Source organism: Marmota flaviventris, chromosome 9 (assembly GCF_047511675.1).
Source record: "Marmota flaviventris isolate mMarFla1 chromosome 9, mMarFla1.hap1, whole genome shotgun sequence".
NCBI classification, from domain to species: domain Eukaryota; kingdom Metazoa; phylum Chordata; class Mammalia; order Rodentia; family Sciuridae; genus Marmota; species Marmota flaviventris.
The window spans coordinates 8,636,094-8,656,816 of NC_092506.1; the positions used below are offsets into that span (position 1 = coordinate 8,636,094).

Here is a 20,723-nt window from a genome sequence, read left to right on the forward strand (position 1 = left end):
CGGTACACCCCGCTCCCCCGCCTGCGCCTCCGCGGCCACCGCCCTCACCCCTGACCAGCTCCCGAGGAGCCTCGCCCGTCCGCCCCTCCCCTGGAGAAGCCGGAGCTCCCAGCGCTCCCCGGCGGCTCCCGCGGGAGGGGGCGCGGCCGCCCCCGCGGCTCCACCCTCTCGGCGGGGCCTCAGCCATCTGGGGCCCCTGCCAGTCGCGTCCGCTCTGGGGCCCGCGCCGAGGTCGCGTGGGAGGAGGCAGCCCCTGGCAGGGACCTCGGCCGCTCCACCGGGCGGTCCCCTGCCTGCGCCGCCGCGGAGAGCCCAGCGCTGACATGCCCCGAGGGGGCGGTGGCTGCGAGCCGAGCCTGAGTGGAAGCGCGTCGCAGCGGACGCGGGCGCCCCTCACCACCTCGGTGACCCTTCGGGAGTCGTGACCGGAGCCCCGGAGGTGGCGGCGCGGGCCCGCGAGGGCGGCGAGGTCCGTGCTTTTAGCGTCCGGAGGGGCCGCCGGCTGCGGACTCGCCCCCTCCTGCCTTTCCCCCCCAGCCCCCCGCGAGCTGGCAGGAGGAAATAGCGCGCGGCCCCTTTAAATTTACCCAGGAGCCCTTAAAGGAGCCCCAGGGGCCCCAGACAGGAATCCCCACCCCGGTCCAGCCCGCGCCGCCGAGCGAGCAGCCAGCCGTCCGTGCGGCCGGCCGCCCCGTGCATGCGCCCCGCGCCCCGGGGCCTCGCGCACCGAGCGCCCCGCGCGGGCCGCCTTCGGCCCCGCGGCCCCGCGCCCCGCCGCCCCGGGGCCCCGCTCTGCAGCGCAGCGCATGGAGCCCGGCGGGGACCACCGGAGCCGGAGCGGCGGCGGCAGGGGCGGCCCCGGGCCAGCAGTGGCCTCGGCACGGGGCCGACGGCTGCCGCCCACCGGATCGAGCGGCGGCGCGCAGCCCGAGGAGGACGACGGCGGTAAGAGCTGGGGCCGGCGGCCCAGGCGGGGGCCCCGGCGTGGGGGAAGGGAGGGCTTCGGCTCCGGGCTCCGGGCCCCTCTCCGCCGGCGAACAAAGGGGGGGACGCGGGCAGGCCGGCCGGGGGCGCCACCTGGCGGGCGCGGATCGAAGTTGCAGGGCCAGCGGGAGAGCCCTCCGCCCAGCGCCCGGGGTCGGCCCGCGGGGCTCGGGCGGATCCCTTCCTCCTTAAAGGGCCCCGCGGCGACCCGCCTTGGGGGCCAGGCGGAGGGGCCCCGCGGGGCCAGCGCCGCGGGGCTCTCTGGGGTTGGACCCGCGGTCCCCGCCCCTTTCTCTTTCAGACTCCCAGGTGGTCTTTCTTATCCAGCTGTCTCTTAAAAGACCGCCCACACCCCGTGTCCCTTCTGGATTTTTTCCCCTCCTTCCCTAGAGTAGCAGAGCACCGAACTCCACGGTTTCCAGTCCGCCTGCCTCTCGCTTCATGTGGCCTGGTTCGAGGCAGGAACTCTCTTTCCTACGTTCTCCCTGGCAAAGAGAATGGCTTGCGCCCGGGGCCCACCACCACCTTCCCCCACCGCGGGCAGCTTTTAAATAAGGGATGGGTTCGCCCACAAAGGCAGACACCCTCTTCTGTCCCCGCCTTGTCTCTTCCTTTTTCAGAATTTCCCTCAACCCCAATTTGTCAGCTGTAGTGGGACCAGCCCGTCCTCTTGGCTCTCAGAGAAAACTGTTGTCAATTCCTAGCTGCGCCTAAGGACCTGTGAGGGTGCAGTCCCGACCTGGGAGACTCTGCCCTAATCTCTGAGCTCCCCTCCCCAAAACTCCCCATCCCCTTTTGTTTTTAAAGAATCTCAGCTCCTCCTCTTTTTTTTTTTTTTGACTCTTAAAGGGCCAGTCTGCCTTAGACTATCATGGCTCCAGCGCTGGAAGGATGCTAAAAGACCAGCTAGCCATCCAGTATCTTTGCAGACAAAGAGGGCAAAGGCCCAGAGAGCGGACATGACCTACTAGAGGTCACAGAGCAAGTTATCAATGAAGCTAGGACTTGAACCTAGTGGTTTTTTTCTATGAATCTACTTTTTAAAAGTGCAAACTAAAACAAACAAAACCCTCTACAGTGTGACAGGAGTCCTCTCTGAGCCTGTCTTTTGTTTGCTGGATCCTGGGATTCTCCAATGGGAGAATGACCAGAACCTGTCCATTTACTTTATGTGGCCAGGAGACCGTTTTCTAAATAAAAGAGGGTCATAACTGTAGGGAGGGTGGGGACTGCTCTGGGTGCCTGTTTCACAAAGGGAACACCACTGGGTTAACCCCCCATCCCCTCCAGTGCCCTCCCTTCTTATTGCTGGGCAGTGGCCAGCTCCCTGCCAGAGCAAAAAATAAATCTCCAGAAAGACTTAATGGGTTCTAGTGGGTGGTGGCTGCTCCCTGATGCAGTGTCTTTGGTAGCCACTCTGGTGGCCTTGCTGCCATCCCCTTTCAGGGTCATTGGCTCTCTCAGACTGGGGGGGGGGGAGTCCAGGTCCAAGAAACTCCTTTTTGTGGAGGTGTTGACAGCTTTGTGTTGGGGATCTCTCCTGTAGGGGAATCTGTATTTAGGGAACTGACAAAGGCATAGTCTATACCTACATGGGACTCTCAGGAGGCAGTTTTTGAGGCATTATTGGAAAAAAGGAGACCTTTGGGTGGGGCCCTCCTGGCTGGGGCCCCAGGTGGGTGGGTCCTTGTGCAGGCCTGGATGTAGACAGATGCCCCCTTTGTTCCTCTCACCCCACTGCCTTCTCCATGCTGGCTGTAACCGCTCCAGCTGCTGCTGTCCTGGCTTTATCCCTACACTTTCCTCCAAAAGGGTGCTATACAGAGCTGGTGTGTCCTTGGCCCTCACTTATCTTTAAAAAGTCACAGCTGGCTCACAGGGTGCCCAGCATCCTTTTGTTCTCGAGCCTCTCTCACAGGGTCCTTGCCCTGTGTTAGGGTGTTTTGACACCCTGGTTCTCCCACGTTCCTTTCATTGCTATTGCTGTCCCTTCCCTTCCGTGAAACACCCCACCCCCTTCTCAGGCTCTGAAATTAAAGCTCTGGTTCTTTTCCTGGAAACTGGAGATTGAAATCTATCTTCCTTTTCTCTTCTTCAGGACAAGATCTTCAGCTGGAAGGGGGTACCTTGGGGTCCTGGGGGAGTACCCCCCTGCCCTCCTCCAGGGCCAGGGGACCAGCATCTTCGGGCAGGAAATACTCAGACCATTGTGAGGCCAGGGCCTCGAGGCCTGGAAAGAGCCGCATCCCTGGCCGTGACCACCGGCGCTACTACCACGACCACTGGCGGCTGGAGTACCTGATGGACTTCAACCCTGCTCGGCATGGCATGGTGTGCATGGTGTGTGGCAGCTCCCTGGCCACCCTCAAGCTCAGCACCATCAAGCGGCACATCCGCCAGAAACACCCCTACTCTCTGCATTGGAGTCCCCGTGAGAAGGAAGTCATCAGCAACAGCTGGGATGCCCACCTGGGGCTGGGGGCCTGTGGTGAGGCTGAGGGCCTAGGGGCCCAGGGGGCTGAGGAAGAGGAGGAGGAGGAAGATGAAGAGGAGGAAGAGGGGGCTAGCCTCCAGGCTTGCCCACCCAAGGGCTCAGGTAATGCCGGACATGGAGAGGCAGGGACCTAGGTATGTTGGGACCAAGTCAGGGCAGCTGCTCTGTCCACTAGCTGATTTTTTGGGACAGGTCACTGCTCCTTCTCTGGGTAAGGCCTGTTTATTGCCCTTATTGTCCAGTAGTGAGAGAGGACAGTTGATGAGAGTCTCCAACCTCTCTAACACCTTTGACATTCTGTGGTTTTAGAGGAGTTAGAAGTTGGTGGGAACAGGCAGGGAGGGTTAGGGTAGGTGAGGGAACAGAAGGGTGCTAGAAAAGCTGACAGTGGAGCCCAGGGAAGGGGCTGGAATCTGGGTCTGGGAAGGCTGGTTGGACTTAGCTAGCTTGTGCAGGAGGATTAGGGAGATGAAGCTAAGATGTGAGGGGAGAGGATGGCAGAGGCAGAGGTTAGATGTGGCACTTGAGTCACAGTTCAGTGAGCAAGAGGCTGTGGAAGGCCTGGCTGTGGTGGGGGGCTCCCTAGAGGGCCAGCATCTCAGTTGCTTCCCTCCAACCCTTTCAGGCAAAGCCTCAGCTGGTGGGGGCTCCCTGCGTCGGCGTCGGGTGCAAGGGGGCCCAGTGGCATCCCGACGCCGGTGCCTCTCAGCCTCCAGAAGGGCTGGGGGCAGCAGGGGACTGGGGTCCCAGCGCCTGGAGAGAAGGCTGAAGGAGTCCTTGCAGAGCTGGTTCCGGGCTGAATGTCTCATGGACTATGACCCGCGGGGGAACCGGCTGGTGTGCATGGCGTGTGGCCGGACATTGCCCAGCCTGCACCTGGATGACATCCGTGCCCATGTGTTGGAAGTGCACCCCAGCTCTCTGGGGCTCAGCGGCCCTCAGCGCAGTGCCCTGCTGCAGGCTTGGGGTGGCCAGCCTGGGGCGCTGTCTGAGCTCACCCAGCCCCCACCAGGTGCGAGGTTGCCCCGAGGCTGAGACTCCCCCCTCTTTAGTGCTGCAAGGTGGGGTCTGTGGCTAAAACTGAGAGGCAGGTACTCCCGGCCAAAGGCCAAAGGCCCCGCCTACTCATCCCATCCCTGCACTTGCACTGGTGGACTCTCCTGTGCCCTCTTTCTCACCCTCCCTCTCTCCTTCTCTCTCACTCTCTCTCTCTCTCTGCCTCTCCCCCCTTACCCACCTCTGTCCCCCTTCCCCCCCTCCCCCTCCCTCTCTCTCTCTCTTCCTCCCTCCCTCCCTCTCTCTCTTTCTCTCCCCCCCTCTCCCTGGGGCCTCTAGCTTGGGGCTGGGGTGAGGACCAAGGATAGATACCCCCCCACCCCGCGTGGGTAAGGACAACAACGTCAGCAGGCTGAGCCCCTCTCCCTCAACCCTTCCCCAACAGACGAGGACCTCGTTCCCCAGGACCTGACCAGAAAGAGCCGGGACTCGGCCCCTGCTGCTGGAGCCCCCTCCTCTCAGGATCTCAGTCCCCCAGACGTAAAGGAAGAGGCTGGCAGGGTCCCTGAGAGGCCCGGGCCCACACAGGAGGGCGAGAGCGAGGGAGAGGCGGAGAGGGAGGGGGTTCCCGGGCAGTCGCTGCGGGGCGGCGACCACCGCCCTCACTACCAAGAGCGCTGGCGACTGGAGTACCTCATGGAGCTGGACGGCGGCCGGCGCGGCCTGGTGTGCATGGTGTGCGGGGGCGCGCTGGCCTCGCTCAAGATGAGCACCATCAAGCGGCACATCCGCCAGCGCCACCCGGGCTCCACGTGCCTCACCGGGCCTGTCAAGGAATGGAGCGAGAAGGCCGCCCACCTTCTGGCCCTGGGGCTGCCCTGCTCGGAGTCGCCCCCCAGCTCCACCGGCCCCAGTACTGCCGCAGTCCGGGAAGGGGGAAGGGCGGAGGAGGCGGAGCCAGAGGAGGAGTGGTGGGGTGAGCCGGTGGAGGGCCAGAGCAGGTGGCCAGGAGTGCCGGCAGAGAGCGCGGGTAGGGACCGGGCAGGCAGGGAGAGGGCTGGGCCTAGCGTGGCTGCTTGAAGAGTGAGAGTAGAAGGCTGAAGGGAGGCTGGGATCGAGGGACAAAAGAGGAGAATGTGTGCTGAGATGTGGGACCTGTCCTGCTGTCTGCCAGCAACTCCAATGCAGCCCTTTGTCCTTCTCCAGGCGAAGTCCCACTCTCCCCTGGGGCTGCTTTGGAGCGGCCCGCCGAGGAAGAGGAGGACGAAGAGGACGGGCAGGAACCCGGAGGACTGGCCTTCCCGCCGCTGCCACTGCCGCCGCCGCCCCCTCCCCCGCCGCCGCCGCCGCCCCGCAGCCGGGAACAGCGGCGGAACTACCAGCCGCGCTGGCGGGGCGAATACCTGATGGATTACGACGGCAGCCGGCGCGGCCTGGTGTGCATGGTGTGCGGGGGCGCGCTGGCCACGCTCAAGGTGAGCACCATCAAGCGGCACATCCTGCAGGTGCACCCCTTCTCCATGGACTTCACACCGGAGGAGCGCCAGACCATCCTGGAGGCCTACGAGGAGGCGGCGCTGCGCTGCTATGGCCACGAGGGCTTCGGGCCACCCGCCCCTGCACCGCGTGACGGCGGCACGGACCTCAAGCCGGGTGCCGTGTGCCGGGCGTAGCGGACTCGCTGGGTCGCCCTGTGCTCGGCCGGGCCCGGGCTGGGAGGCCCTCGTATCTAGTGCTAGAGCTTCCCACGCCCTACTGCTGTCGCGCCCCCCCGCTGGCCGGGCCGGGCGGAGATTGGGTGGCGCCGACTCTACTGCTTGTTGCTACTTGGGTGTCGGAGCTAGTCGGGCGCTGGGGGAAGCGCACCCGGTCCCGGTGCTCCGGCCCTTTGCGCAGCGCTCCGCTTTCTATGAAGCCAAAGCGGTCTCTGAAGTGTTAGCACCGAGCGCCGCTAGCCCCAGCCGGTGTCGGGCAGCACCCGGCGAGGCGCCCCTTTGCCAGGCTGGGATGGGGGCGTCATCAGTCAGTATTAAGGCCTCGGGAGGGGCCTCGGGGAGGGCAGGAGGAGCGCGCCGGCCCCTTGTCCTGGCCGGGGGCCCAGTTCTCTGCGGCCTTGCACGCCAGCAGGCACAGCTCCCGTCTCGGGGACTGCTGACTGCCTTGTCCTAATTGGTATTCTTGGCCTCTCGGAGGCCCTGGCCACGGACGGGGGCCTTAGTCTGGGGGCGGACCCAGGGCTGGGAGCCTCCGGGATGGGGAGGGCGCGTGGGACCACGGACGGGCGGGGCGACCCGCCCTGAGCCTGGGCCCTGCCAGCTGCGCCAGCCTCGGGGGCAGGCTCAGAGAGACCCTGCCCCTGGTGGCCCCGCCCTCTGCCACTCCCTCCCGCTCGTACTGGCTTCGTGTAAAGGGATTAGCACTTTTTTCCTTTGCTCCTCTCCAGCCCTGAGGGCCTCCGTTTACCCCTAAACTGAATCTGGCGTTTTTTGGTCTAGCGCCAGGTCCATTCGAGCCCGGGGCACTGGCGGTCCCGGCAGTTGGCCTATATTCCCGCCTCCTCCCTTTGCCCCTTTGTCCTCAGTGGACTCGCTACCCGTTCTTCGCTCCCAGGGCCTGGGGCCGGGCCTCGGCCTCTCTTCCGGAGGCAGGGCCAGGCCCTGTGGGTGGGGAAGGGGCCCCGCGATCTCCCAGGCAGGTCCGAGAGAGGGATGTGTAGACTCATTCTCCCGTGGAGAACAGGTGGCCCTGAGATCAGGCCCCTTTTTGCTCTTTGTATTTTATTTTGGAACTGTATTTAATGCTTTTATATGAAAGGGGGCGGGACGGAGACAGAGCTGACCCAATCACCCTAATGTGCAAATGTCTTATTTATTATGCGTGTATCAGAGATAAGCTGTGAGGTAGTGGGGGAAGGACCTAAAGGAAGAAGGAGCTAGGACAGCGGCGGGGATGGGAGGACTAAATATCCCATACATTCCTGTAGTCTCGGCCTCTTTCTCCGGCCCCAGCATTGGCTTTCCACAAAGGGATGCCCCTGCAGGGACAGCGCTCTCCGCTGGCTTAAAGTCAGGGTGGGGAAGCCAAGGGGTGGAGCTTGTGGGTGGGGTCTGCAAGGGTGTGGCCCTGGGGGGCAAGGGCGGGCTGTCTTGAGAAAGCAGAAGGCAGAGAAAGCTCTTTCTCCTTACCCGCCCCAGGCCAGAACCCAAGGTTCAAGTGCCTCAGGCCAAGTTCCTTGACTTTCTAATTGGGAGTTGGGTTTTTATACCACGAATTTTATAGCATTCTATACAGTTTTGCTGGAGTTGGAAGGGACTCTGTGGAGATAACTTAGTACCATCTCTCCCCCTTCACGCAGGCAAAATTCTTAATACCAGAAACAACTTTTCACACAGCTAAGGTAGAAACAGGACAAGAACTAGGAAAAAAAAAAAAAAATCCCAACTCCCAATTCAGTGTTCTTTTCATCATAGCACGCTGCCTCCCAATCTCTGGTAAATTATTAGAATTTCTTTACCCATTATGCCTGCAAGGGGGGTGGCATGTTTGGGGCACTGCAGGCTGTCACAGTGCACTTATGATTCCTGAGGTTGGCAGAGAACTGCACTTCTTGAGGATGCTAAGCTCTTGGAATGAGGGGCAGCTCCTGCTGCTGCAGGCCTCAGCTGGGAGGCAGAGGCTGCTTTGAAGCTTTGGGATCAGAACACAAGATGGGCCCTTCACCCCTGGCCAAAGGTCTACTCTGCAGGGCAAGGCTCTGGCTTTGTGTTCTTCCATTGTTTTGGAATTTGGGGATGGGCTGTCAGTTGGCTGAAAAGTGAATTTCCACTGAGTTTGGCCCTCCAGGGTTTTTGAGACAGTATTAAAATCTTGAGAACAGATAAGCTGTGGCACCAGCCTGGGCATTGCCATTCATTACTTCATGCATGTTGGTTTCAAATCCAGAAGGAGTATTCTATCACTTTTTCCACACTGCCATTCAAAAACAGGCAAATCAGGACAACTGGTTATAATCACCTGAGCTCACTGTTGACGCTCAGGTAAGCCAAGTCAGAAAACAGGTTAGGTATTGGTTTCCCCCTTCACAGAAGAGGCCTTAGAACAAAAGTGACTGAGTGGCTTTCTAAGTGTGGCCCCAGATCTGCATCATCATCTTAGGACCTTGCTAGAGGTATAAATTTTGGGGGCCCAAATGTGATCTGGGAAGTGCCGCTGTAGTGATTCCTACTGTGACTGGAGCTATGGCCTCAGAGTTGCCCTCATTCCTTGGGTGCCTCCTTGCCTTGGGATTCTGACATGAACAATTTCATTTTTTTTTTCTTTTTTGGTTAATGGTATCCTTGCTATTATGGCCAATATGTAAATGTTACTCTGAATACATATTTATATACCATGTTACTTAGTGACATTATTTGAACATTTGTATGCGTATTTGTGAAGTTGTTTGCTTCAGTCATTTAAAAAAAATACTTCAGCCTAAGTTTTTTAAGAGATATGTTGAATAAATTTTTAAAATCCAGCGTGAGTCACAGCAGCCTTAGTTTTGGGAAGAGCAACTTGAGAAACAAGTTGTTTTACAAAGAGGTGACTGATTCTTGATTTTGGTGCTTAGTGTGGCCTTCTGTGGCTGCTTCACATTGCAAGTGGGGAACCCTTCCAGGCTGGTGTGTTCCTCTGGGCCAGCAGCCCCCTTGCATCCTTTTTTTTTTTTTTTTTTTCTTTAAAGTGTGGCTGGGGTGATTGAACCCAGGGCGTCATGCATGCCAGAAAAGTGCTCTACCACTAAGCCATACCTCCAGCTCATCTTTCTCCTAAGCTCACCTCTTAGAGGGTGTCTGATTTTCTCAGAAACCAAATGCACAACTGTGCTTTTTACATTATGGAAATTCTGCAATTTAGGAATTCATATAAATTGTTTTTTAAAATCCTCAAAGCGGAGTGAGGAGGGGGGAAGTGGAAGGAAGCCCTGTTTATAAGTATAAAGAATAAAGTTAGCAGAACACCACCAGTCATTGTGTTCTTTATTTTTAAATTAATACCACATCAATTTGCAGTTTTACAGGAACCAAGATTCAAGCTCCTTGGGTGCTACTGTATTTTTATGTTGCACACACAGACACGCACACAGTTTCATTAGTACTTTTTTTGTCTATGTTTTCCTTAAAAAAAAAAAAAAAAAATTCTGCATGGCACAAACATCTCTCCCATTATCATTAACACAGCAACAACAAAAGAAAAGAACCAGGTGTGGGGCTTCCAGTGCAGAAAGAGGTCCTTTGGAGGGGAAGCCTGAAAGTCCATCGGTGCAATGACTTCCTGGGAGGGTAAGGAATAGTGATGGAGAGGGAGTTTCTTAATATGACAGAAAATGTTAAAAATTTCAAAAAGAAAGGGGGCAAGAAAATAAGAAAAGGGAGTATGGGAAGAGTTCCTTTTACTCATCTAAATTCCCAATTTAAAAAAAAAAAATCCTCCCAGTGCTTCCTGCAGAGCTGCAGTACTTTGGGACCAACAAATATTGTAGCCCTTACAGCTTGCTGCCTCTTGGAAGGGCAGGACTATGTAGGAGCTACAAGCTTAAGGAACTTAATGACTGCTTTCACACTGACTTGAGTCTCCATGTGGAAAAGGGAGGAAGAAACTTTGTCTCAAACAGGAATCAATGATTCCCAATCACCCTCCACCTGCTGTGCCTGTGCACTGCTCTGTTGTCTCCAACTGCAGAAAGCCCATCAATACACTCTGGCTCTGTCTGGTCATCTTAACTTAAAAGTTCACAGAAAGCACTCTCCAAAGGAGCATCATGGGCCATGGTACAGGGGCTGAGCATTTTGTGTATCTGAAAAAGGAAAGCACCCTCAAAGCAGATAGACTCCACGTGAACCACAAAATGCGCGACCCCACACTGGCGTGCAGTCTCTTAGCCACAGACACACAAGATCTCCCCTCAAGCCAGCTTGGCTTTGGTCCTTACACTAAACTGATGAGCACACATTAAAGCAACAGCATGTGAGGAGAAAGCAGTGGTGGTGGTGGTGGTGGTGGTAGATAAAGAAAAACGTTTTTCTTTTTCGGTAGTTCCATCTTTTGAGACTGTTCCCCCTCCACGGACTGAGACAGGATTACAATAACTCAATAACTAGGGAGCCCACATGCAGATTATTTTTCTCTAACAAGTTTACAGCAGTGTACAGCAGGTACAGACATTTATTTCATAATAATAAAAGTACAACCATATTTATTAAACTTGAGGTGAGGTGGGTGGGCAGGAAAGAGGGGAAAGCACATTCAGGAATGAGTTCTCAAATTAACTCCCAGAACTGGCATCCAAGAGATGATGTGGACACCATGCTCCCAGCTGGTGGAGCCCTTCCTTCCCTGTGGGTGAGTGGCAGAGGGAGGTGGCCATTGCTGTGCCCCTGCCACACCCTTTCCCACCCTTTTCTGTTTCTACTCTTATTTCTCAGATGGCATTCTGGAGACAGGAATTATCACTACTACCTATAAGTTACTCAGAGCTGGAAGTTATATCATTAAGTCAAGAAGAGGAATATTAAGAGTAGCTGCTCACAGTGTGGGGCAGGAGGATGGGATTGGTGAGCTGCAAACAACCCAAGGAAGGCATCCCCCTCCTGTCCCCAAACCATTTCTTCATAAGTTAATCATTATTTCTTAACTTAAAAATAAGGGCAAAACTATAATGGGAGTTGTGTAAAACTAGTCCTTGAAAACTGAATACCATTCACTTTCTCTTTACCTCTAATCTTTCCCCTTTTCATGCTACAGGTAAAAAGCTCCACCACCACTAAGGTATAATTTATCCTATTAATTTGATTCTTTCGGGTTCTAAGATATCAGTTCTTTTTGTTCAGTCCACTGTTTCTTGTGCTTGATACTGAGGGTAAAGGGAAAGGAGGGGAGAAAATACCAAATTAAAATAAAAATAAGCTTGGAATGCAGGCTCAAGCTGACACTGAGCATGTCCTCCATGGTACAAGTAACATCATTATAACTATTAAGTGGTGTTTTAGTAACTGTTGCATTTCTGGTTTCCATGTGTTTATTCTGCCTTTTTTTTGGCGATTCCAGGGAGTTTTGCTTGGATCCTGTTCAGGGCGGGGGGAAAGAAGAAAAAAAAAAAAAAAAACATAAGCATTTGTCTGGGTTTACATTTTTACAGTGATAGTAGAAGACAGTCCTGGACTTGCTAGAGCAACCTATAAACATTCTCCCATTTTCACAGGGATATGGTGAAGAGAGGCAGGGGTTCCAAGCTGTCCTGTTCTCTGCCTGGGATGAGCCTGAGGGGTCCACAAAGATCATCCCTCTTCCCCTGCTGCCATGCCTGATCCTCTTTCTCTGCCAGGAATCTGGGTCTTTCACTGAGGGTTCCAGAGAAGAATGGAGGGACCCAGGCAAGATGCCTGATGACTATGTTCTAAACTCGCAGTGTATTACTTAAACTCACAAGATATTACTTAAAAAAGGCCCATTTCTCTGGCTCTGTGAGGTACAGAACCCACCAGTGCCACAAAGGACCTAGAAGTCAGGGTGAAGGAGACATGTAAAACAGATATGGGTCATAGTATCCTGGATCTCAGGCCTATGGGATGGCAACATTTCCTAGCCCCTCCACAGGATACCAGAAGCTGCCTTTTATTCTAGCAAAGGGGCTATTCAATCAGAAAGCCTGGTGCAATGGTGCAAGCCTATAATCCCATAACGCTCAGGGACAGTCTTGGCAACTAAGGGAGACTCTGTCTCAAAGTAAAAAATAAAAAGGGCTGAGGGTGTATCAGTAGTAAAGTGCCAATGGGCTCTATCATCAGTATCACAAAGAAAAAACAAAACTCTCAGTAATGTCAAGGCTACTCTCCACAAATACCACAAACACAGCTGGCAACCCAATTCAAGCTCATAGCTCATACTGGCACTGAAGACGTTAGCTTTAAAGCCTAGCTATAATCACCTTTCACAAATAACTAGGGTAAATAGCCACTATATATATATATATATATATATTTGTGCTGTCTGTCTGATGTAGCTCAGCGGCAAAGTACCCTTGGGTTCAATTCCCAGTTTAAAAAAAAATCAAAAAATCAGGTGAAGATTCTGGCATCAAACCAGACCTACTGGATATACTCAGTTTCTTCTTTATTTTATTTTTTATAGTGCTGGGGATGGAACCCAGGACTTGCTCATGCTAGGCAAGTGCTCTATCACTGAGCTACATACATCTCTAGCCTACTCAGCTTTTTCTTGACAAACCTGGAGAAAGCACTAAAATCTCGGGTATGGAAGTAGCACACAGGGAATCTGTGGTACTTCTTTCTAAAAGAACACCTGAAGAAGGGAAGGGAGGAGGGGAGATGAAGGGAAGGCTCTGGGGAATGAGACTGATCAAATTATTTGGACGGATGAATGAGGCATATTGAATCTCACTATTATAGTGTATGTATGATTCATGATATACCAATAAAAAGTTAAAAAGAGAAAAACTGAAGAAAGTATGGAATAATGTTAACATTTTACTTCAAATCATTGGTTTCATAATATTTGTTATGAATAACTGAAAATAAAAAAGCAGCTCCTTAATATAGGCGAGTCCTAGGTTCCATCCCCAGCACTACAATATTTTATTACTTGATTTAGGTATTACTTAAAAAAGAAAAGAGGGATTTGGTAATCACAGAAAACAGTTAGCTCAGCTGGGTATGATGATGTATGCTTATAGCCCCAGCTACTCGGAGGCAGAGGCAAGAGGTTTGCAAATTCGAGGCCAGCCTGGACAACTTGGCAAGACCCAGTCTCAAAATTAAAAAAATAAAAATAAAAAGGGCTGGGGGTGTAGCTGAGTGGCAGAGTGACCTTGGGTTCTATCTCCAGTACCACAAAAACAAACAAAAAACCCCCTAAACTTGGTGGTACTAGATTTTGAACCCAGGGCAAGTGTTCTACCTTGCCCCCGACCCCCAATAAACAAAATGATATTTTTTTTTTTTTCAGGACGAAAATGGCTATCTTTGACATGGGCATTTTAGACAACGACTAAAAATAACCAGGGGAAAAAACACATCTCATGATGAAGTGTGTTTCCAAATGTACTTACTTTTCAACAATTGACTTGGTTTGATCCCGGACGATGCCAACATAGTGATCAATCTGGGTCTTTAAGGAAAGAAAGAAGACTCAGCTGTAGTAACACATAGATTAATGTTTCAGATTTCAAATTATGCCAAGTTGTGTGAAAGTGAAAGCTTTTGCAAAGGTAAGCATTACTTGGTACTTCCTTTACTGGAGCATTCTACTATGTAAACATCTGCTTGCACCACCCTGAAGAGCCTACAGCTAACCCCCCCCCCCCCAAATAAAAGAAACTGCTTCCTTTTACATTCAGTTTTTATTCATTAAGCATTTTTTCAACTTTTTGAAGAGATAATGCATCTATGCAATAAAACCTCGAAACGTTTACACAAGGTGTAACAAGTAAGTCTCTTTCCCACCCACATCTCTTCTAGACATCTAGTTTCTCTCACTGGAGGAAAACACCGTGACCAATTTGAACACAAATTTGACTTTAAAATCAACTAAAAGCAGTCATTTATCAACCAGCACACTGATTTGGAATAAATGCCTACCTTGTACTTCTCATAGACAATTGGGACGCTGAAGACGAGCAGCTCCGCTGAAAGAATCACAGGACAGGGCAAGTGTAGGTGTGCATGAGATAGTCACAAAGTATCAAGACACAAGCAACTGCATCCATTTCCTCAGGAAATATAGGGTAACACACTTTCCTCAAAAGGACAGATCCTGGCCAGAGCTCCCAATTAAGAACCATTACAAAATAAAAGTAGAGAAGTGTAAAAAACCACAAGCCTCTCTCAGGTATATAGGTTGCTTTCTTTGTCCTACAGATAACAATTTCCAAATTAAAAAAATGGCTATACTATAAATAAGATCCCCATTTTTAAACCAAATCTAGATAACTCTTCTTTACTTCCAGCTATTTTGAAATATCATTATAAATGGGACCATTTAACAAACTTGTGATCACAAGTTCCTCCAGTATCTAGTTCATAGTCTCTGGCTACTGAGATGGGACCACGTGGAACAAGTAGAGCCCTGCTGGACATCCTCTTTATTTATCCTCACTAATCACTTCAAGGAGCATGGACATTTTCCTTGCCACCTTACCAAGAATCAGAAGGGTGATTCCATTAAAAACGGCACCAACATAGGTCATCAGCCACATGAAGACAGCCAGCTGTGAAAGCCAATGTAAGAGGGGTTAAGCAGAAAACCAGTAAAGTTCATGTTAACTGATACCAATCACCTCTAGCTACCTAAGTGTGTATAAACACAGTGACCTATGACACATGATTTCAAAATGAAGGTTCCCTCACTTGCATTATACATTTAAGTGCATGAGAGAATTCTGTGGATCTCTTAGGTCCAAAGACTGTACCACTGCTGATTCTATTATCAGATATTCTTTTTTGGGGGGTACCAGAGATTGAATTTAAGGGCACTCAACTGCTGAGCCACACCCCAGCCTTATTTTGTATTTTATTTAGAGACAGGGTCTCACTGAATTGCTTAGTGCATTGCTGTTGCTGAGGCAATCTTCCTGCCTCAGCCTCCCAAACTGCTGGGATTACTGGCATGTGTCACCGCACCAGTTTATTACCAGATAATCTGATGTTCATTCTCTAATAGGAGGTGACAGCTTCTCATGATTTTTTTTTTTTTTTTTTGGTAGTGGGGATTGAACCCAGGGGTGCTCTACCACTGAACCACATCCCCACACCTTTTTATTTTGAGACAGAGATGCTTAAAGCCTTGCCAAGTGGCTGAGGCTGGCCTTGAACTCTTGATCCTCCTGTCTCAGCCTTCTGAGCCACTGGGATTACAGGTGTGTGCCACCATGCCCAGCTCATGATATCTGTATAACTTATTTTTTTTATGTTTAACAATGACATCAACAATACTTTTTTTTTTTTTGCTTGCAATACTGGGGATTGAACCCAGGGCCCTGCACAAGAGCTCTTGATACTGAACTAATCTCCCTAGCCCTTGGTGACAGCTTTCTCTACTGACTACTACCTTCATTTTCACAAGATGACTGAGCTAAGCATATGTTTGTTTTTGTCTGATAAAACCCTATGCACCATTTTCCCTCTGAATCAAAATCCAGACCCTGATTTTTCTTAGTTTCACCACCAAAAACTGCAGAAGCAACTAACCTTCAAGGAGTCGACCAGATCTTCCACCAGAAAGAGACGAATGATGAGTTTTAGGGCCTTGTTGACATGCACCATGGCAGCATTCATGTAATTATGGAAAGCTTCTGAGGACAGTGTAATGTCCACATCCAGGTAGGCTCTTTCAGAGGAAGAAACAACGGTCACATGTTTGAAATAAGAGGGAGCATTCTCTGTCAGCACAGCAGTTCTTGAGGGTTAAAGTGGCCTCTAGGGTGCATTTTAGAAATCTCTGGCATATTTTTTGCTATCATGGGGTGAAAACAATATCATCATTTAGTGGGCAGAGACAAAGATGCCAGATGTCTGCAAAGTATGGGGCAGTCATACACAGTGAAGAATTGTCCTATGTTCTATGTAAATTTGATTCCCTCAATGAATATTCAAAAAAAGGTGAATCCATTTATAATTAAATGGCCGTAACATATGGCTCAGTGGTAGAGCACTTGCCTAACATGTGGGAGACACTGGGTTCAATTCTCAGCACTGCATATAAATAAATGAATAAGGCAGGTGCAGTGGCGCACGCCTATAATCCCAGCGGCTCAGGAAGCTGAGGCAGGAGGATCATGAGTTCAAAGCCAGCCTCAGGAAAAGCAAGGGGCTAATAAGCAACTTGGTGAGACCCTGTCTCTAAATAAAATACAAAATAGGGCTGGGGATGTGGCTCAGTGTTTGAGTGCCTTAGAGTTCAATCCTCAGTACCAAAACCAAATAAATAAATAAAAGGCCCATCAACAAGTAAAAATATATATTAAAAATAATAATAATAAATCACAAGATTATTGTGAGGATTGAATGCCATAAGAAGTTTATAATTAAAAAAAAAAAATCCTGAGTTTTCTAAAACTACACTACTGTCACATGTTTTAGGCAAGTGATCTGCCACTGAGCTATAGCCCTAGGCCCTAAAACCATACTCCGTTTATGATTTGTTTCCCATTTTGGAAAATCACATCTGCACTAGTGATTACAGAGGTAGGTGCAAGAATCCAACTCCACTATGCTACTGGGTATGGTCATATTCAAGCAACTAAATATCGGCTGATAGTCGTTTATAATGAAGTAATATGTCTATGTTTCACATTTTTATAATTGATCTGTTTTGAAACTACATTTGAAGCTAGATCACATTATCTATGAATTTCATTCAGAATGATAAAGAAGGCATTTAAAATATTTGTTTAAAAAATAATAAATTTGACAGAGCTGAAAACCTTAGAAAAAAGTCCAGGGTTCTGTCCCCAGATACTACAGGACTGAGATGTAACCATGCGCTCATTACCCGTTCATTCCCTCAATACTGACTGCATGCCTCTTGCATACCAGACATTCTGCTACATGCTGGGATGTCAGGAAAGGTGAGGCCACTTTTACTACCTTTAGGAGCCCCCTAGTCATGGGGAAAATGGAAGAGTAATAGGCTTTTTTCCCTTCCTATTTATTAAGAAAATACTTACAATTATGTGTAAGAGTTTTAAAAATTAGGTATTGTAATTAATAAAATTTCATGAAACATTTTTTAAATATTTTTTTAGACACAATATCTTTATTTATTTATTTTTATACGGTGCTGAGGATTGAACCCAGGGCCTTGCACATGCTAGGGGAGTGCTCTACTGCTGAGCCATAACCTCAGCCCATAAAACATATTTTTTTTATATCTACAAGTGTCATGCAGAAAAGAACAATACTCCCTTAAGATATCAGAGCATGTTGCATAGCAGTAAAATTTATTCACACATTCATTCTGTGCTACTGACTTATTAAAATTAATTGGCAAGAAAATTTTAATGGCACTTGACTTAAGTTTTTTCTTCTTTTACAGAAGGAAAGTATATGCACAGCATGGTGGCCAGAAGGCGTTCAGCTGCAGTGGTGAGGTCATAGCAGGGCTTCTTCCTCTATGAGAAAAGGGCTTTTTAAAAAACTGTCATTTGCTAGTGTTTATGTTTTTATGGGTTAAGAATTTCAAGAAGAAAAGATCTGTTAAAGTGACAGCACAATCAGAAAAGCTAGAAACTGGATCCTAGAAATGCATGACCTACCAACTTGATTCTCGGATTATTAAAACCAAATGAGAGATATGGATGCCACCAAGAACACAGGTCCAGTTAAGATTTCAAAGCCATTTCAAGATTCATCCACATGGGGGCTGGGGTTGTAGCTCAGTGGTAGAGCGCTTGCCTTGCATGTGTGAGGCACTGGGTTCGATCCTCACCACCACATAAAAATAAATAAATAAAATAAAGATATTGTGTCATATGGGAGGCTCATAGGCAAGAGCGACCGCATGAATGAGCACAGCTCTCGGTGTGCTGCACTTGCCGTCATGCTCAGGGTTTAGTCCTCTTTGATCTTAAAGTGTAAGCCTTTAGTGTGTAAAAAACCGGTTTGGGCCACTTCTTAGGGTAATCATAGTCTCTAGGAGATGAATAATGTCACCAGTCAGCTCCATGAAACCCTATATTTCTTGCTTTTTATTTAGGTCCAATTTTCAGACTGGACCAGTCTCAGCAAACCCCTCCACTGAAATGTGGAATATTGTGTGTGATACTTCAACTCACTTGAATGGATGGCCTTCTTCTGATTTCTGTACAGCTTGGATGACAGACTTGTAGACTCTGAAGCTGATGGTGACAGAGAGAAGGGCCAGGATGAGGTAAGAAACCACACTGATGACACTGAAGGCTGCCAGGGACAGCAGCATGATCAGTGTGGTGCCAAAGACAAACCCAGTCTTCTTCACATCTCGCCAGAAAATCAGATCGTGCACTGCCAAGAGAAAGGGAATGTGAGTTGCAGAAGCAGGAACTGCTCTGGATGAGCTCTGCGCACCTGTGGGGTGTCCCACTAGCATAGAGAATCTGACACTTAAAAGAATTTATTTAAAAAAAAAAAAATATATATATATATATATATTTTTTTTTTGAGAGAGAGAGAGAGAGAGAGAGAGAGAGAATTTTAATATTTATTTTTTAGTTTTCGGCCGACACAACATCTTTGTTTGTATGTGGTGCTGAGGATCGAACCCGGGCCACACACATGCCAGGCGAGCGCGCTACCACTTGAGCCACATCCCCAGCCCCTAAAAGAATTTATTTTAGCTGCTCAAGTCCACTAATGTAAAGTCTCATTGACCTTAAATGTTTTGGCAGAAAGGATAATAGAACTGGGCACAGTGGTGTACACCTGTAATCCCAGTGACTTGGGACGATGAGGCAGGAAGATTGCAAGTTCAAGGCTAGCCTTGGCAACTAAGTAAGGCCCTGTCTCAAAATAAAAAACAGAAAGGGGTGGAGATGCTGCTCAATGGTAAGGCGTCCTTGAGTTCAACCTTGGTACTTACTGACATATATACACACATCCATAAAAAGGATGCCAGGGCTGGGGATATAGCTCAGTTGGCAGAGTGCTTGCCTTGCATGCACAAGGACCTGGGTTTGATTCCCAGCACCACCAAAAACAAAAACAAAACAAAAAACAAACAAACAAAAACCAGAGTGAGGCTGGCAAAATTTTGGTAACTGTTGACTAAATGAAGCAAACAAGGTTGGTGTGGGCGTCTGTGGTTCTAGCACTATGGAAGCTAAGGAAAGGTGATCACCTGAGCCTAGGAATTTGAAGCCAGACTGGACAACATGGCAAATTCTAGTCAAAACCAACTGATAACGCCTACAAAGCTAACCAGAAATGTATAATTAGGGTAGGGGCAAAAAAACGTTGGTGATAAAAACAGACCAATCTCAATTAGTGTTACAATGAAACACAAGTCTGTGTTAATCTGAAGAGGTTTCAGGAAGGACAATGAGTTTGGGACAATATAATTATTCAGACTACTACATATATATAATACATACATACACACACACACACACACACACATATATATATAAAATTTACCCCCCATCTTTTGTGGTGCTGGGGATTGAACCCAGGGCCTTGAGCACATGAGACAAGCAATCTTGCCTCAAGTTACACCCTTAGCCCTAATTTTACTTTTTTTTTTTTTTTTTGGTACTGAGGATTGAATCTGGGGTGCTCTACCAATGAATTACATCCTGTCCTTTTTATTTCAGACACATCTTGAGAAGTTGCTAATGCTGCCCTTGAACTTGTGATCCTCCTGCCTCAGTCTCCTGAGCTGCTGGGATTATAGGCATGTGCCACTCTCTTTTTAAGAGACAGGGCCTCCTTATGTTGCTTAGGTTGGCTCTGAATTCCTGGACTCGAGTAATCTCTCTGTCTCAGCCTTCTAATCAGTTGGGACTACAGGTGCATGGCCAAACCATAATACTTTTAAAAGCAAGTGGGGTAATTTAATTGTCGTGTCGAGGAAATAGCTATAAACCTGGACAATCCCAGGCAACCAGATCTTATGGTTGGGAATCTAAAAACTGGAAGAATCTAAGTTCTTGTACTTTAAAACACCTCAAACTGGATGGCAGGCTGGTAACTACTTCCAATCTAGGCTCTGTAAAAGGCTGACACTTAAGTAGTAGCCCTACAGTGACTTTCCTCCCATCTACTCTGTTTAAAAAAAGAGCAAGACTTTTGGAGATAGACAAGAATTTCAGTGTTAGTAATTTCCAACCATATTACTTAAACCTGTTTAAGACTGCATATTCTCAATTGTAAAACAAATAAAATGACATCTATTTCCTAGAGTTGCTTCAAGGATAGGTTAGTGCCGGGAGAATGCTCTGCACTGTAACTGACATGCAGTAAACATTTAAACTTTAACTGCAATCAAATACAATTAGCATGAAAGACTGTGATTTGAGATCAAATGAACCTGAGCTGACCAATGACATCTACTCCTTCCCCATGTTCAGCTCCAATACTCTCTGAAAACATTTCTCTCAAGCCTAATTTTGCCCAAACTTAATATGAGTACAACTCAAAATCAAGAACATTATTAAAAAGATGCTGATTGGGGGGCTGGGGTTGTGGCTCAGCGGTAGAGCGCTCGCCTAGCATGTGCGGGG

The 20,723-nt window shown here is 49.5% G+C and overlaps 2 protein-coding genes across 5 annotated transcripts in view; one reads left to right on the top strand and one right to left on the bottom strand.

The window, feature by feature from the left end:
• The first annotated feature begins 722 nt into the window (after positions 1 to 722).
• Zfta (zinc finger translocation associated) lies at positions 723 to 9,479 on the top strand. 3 transcript variants are annotated; one of them, XM_027944131.3, is made up of 5 exons: positions 723 to 945; positions 3,083 to 3,580; positions 4,104 to 4,490; positions 4,920 to 5,504; positions 5,681 to 9,479. In XM_027944131.3, the coding sequence occupies exons 1-5, from the start codon at positions 807 to 809 to the stop codon at positions 6,145 to 6,147; spliced, it is 2,076 nt and encodes a 691-aa protein (XP_027799932.2). In that variant the 5' UTR covers positions 723 to 806; the 3' UTR covers positions 6,148 to 9,479. The 3 variants fall into 3 exon arrangements, with proteins under 3 accessions (XP_027799932.2, XP_071472189.1, XP_071472190.1); XM_071616088.1 differs by having other exon boundaries at positions 724 to 945; positions 4,920 to 5,450; XM_071616089.1 differs by having other exon boundaries at positions 726 to 945; positions 4,920 to 5,387.
• A 2,034-nt stretch (positions 9,480 to 11,513) lies between these two features.
• Rtn3 (reticulon 3) overlaps positions 11,514 to 20,723 on the bottom strand; it is a 63,495-nt gene continuing 54,285 nt past the window's right edge. For both annotated transcript variants that reach the window (XM_027944132.3, XM_071616090.1), the window contains exons 2-7: positions 18,303 to 18,510; positions 15,718 to 15,856; positions 14,669 to 14,738; positions 14,110 to 14,156; positions 13,581 to 13,639; positions 11,514 to 11,577 (exon numbers count right to left, since the gene is read on the bottom strand). In XM_027944132.3, coding sequence (XP_027799933.1) covers positions 11,532 to 11,577; positions 13,581 to 13,639; positions 14,110 to 14,156; positions 14,669 to 14,738; positions 15,718 to 15,856; positions 18,303 to 18,510 — 569 coding nt within the window. In that variant the 3' untranslated portion in view covers positions 11,514 to 11,531. The remainder of the gene's footprint in view (positions 11,578 to 13,580; positions 13,640 to 14,109; positions 14,157 to 14,668; positions 14,739 to 15,717; positions 15,857 to 18,302; positions 18,511 to 20,723) is intronic.

Bases quoted from the DNA above. Each gene is read 5' to 3' on its own strand.
- Zfta (XM_027944131.3), top strand. From the start codon at position 807: ATGGAGCCCGGCGGGGACCACCGGAGCCGGAGCGGCGGCGGCAGGGGC. The intron at 946-3,082 runs GTAAGAGCTGGG...TCTCTTCTTCAG, and splicing joins GCCCGAGGAGGACGACGGCG to GACAAGATCTTCAGCTGGAA. The intron at 4,491-4,919 runs GTGCGAGGTTGC...CTTCCCCAACAG, and splicing joins GCTCACCCAGCCCCCACCAG to ACGAGGACCTCGTTCCCCAG.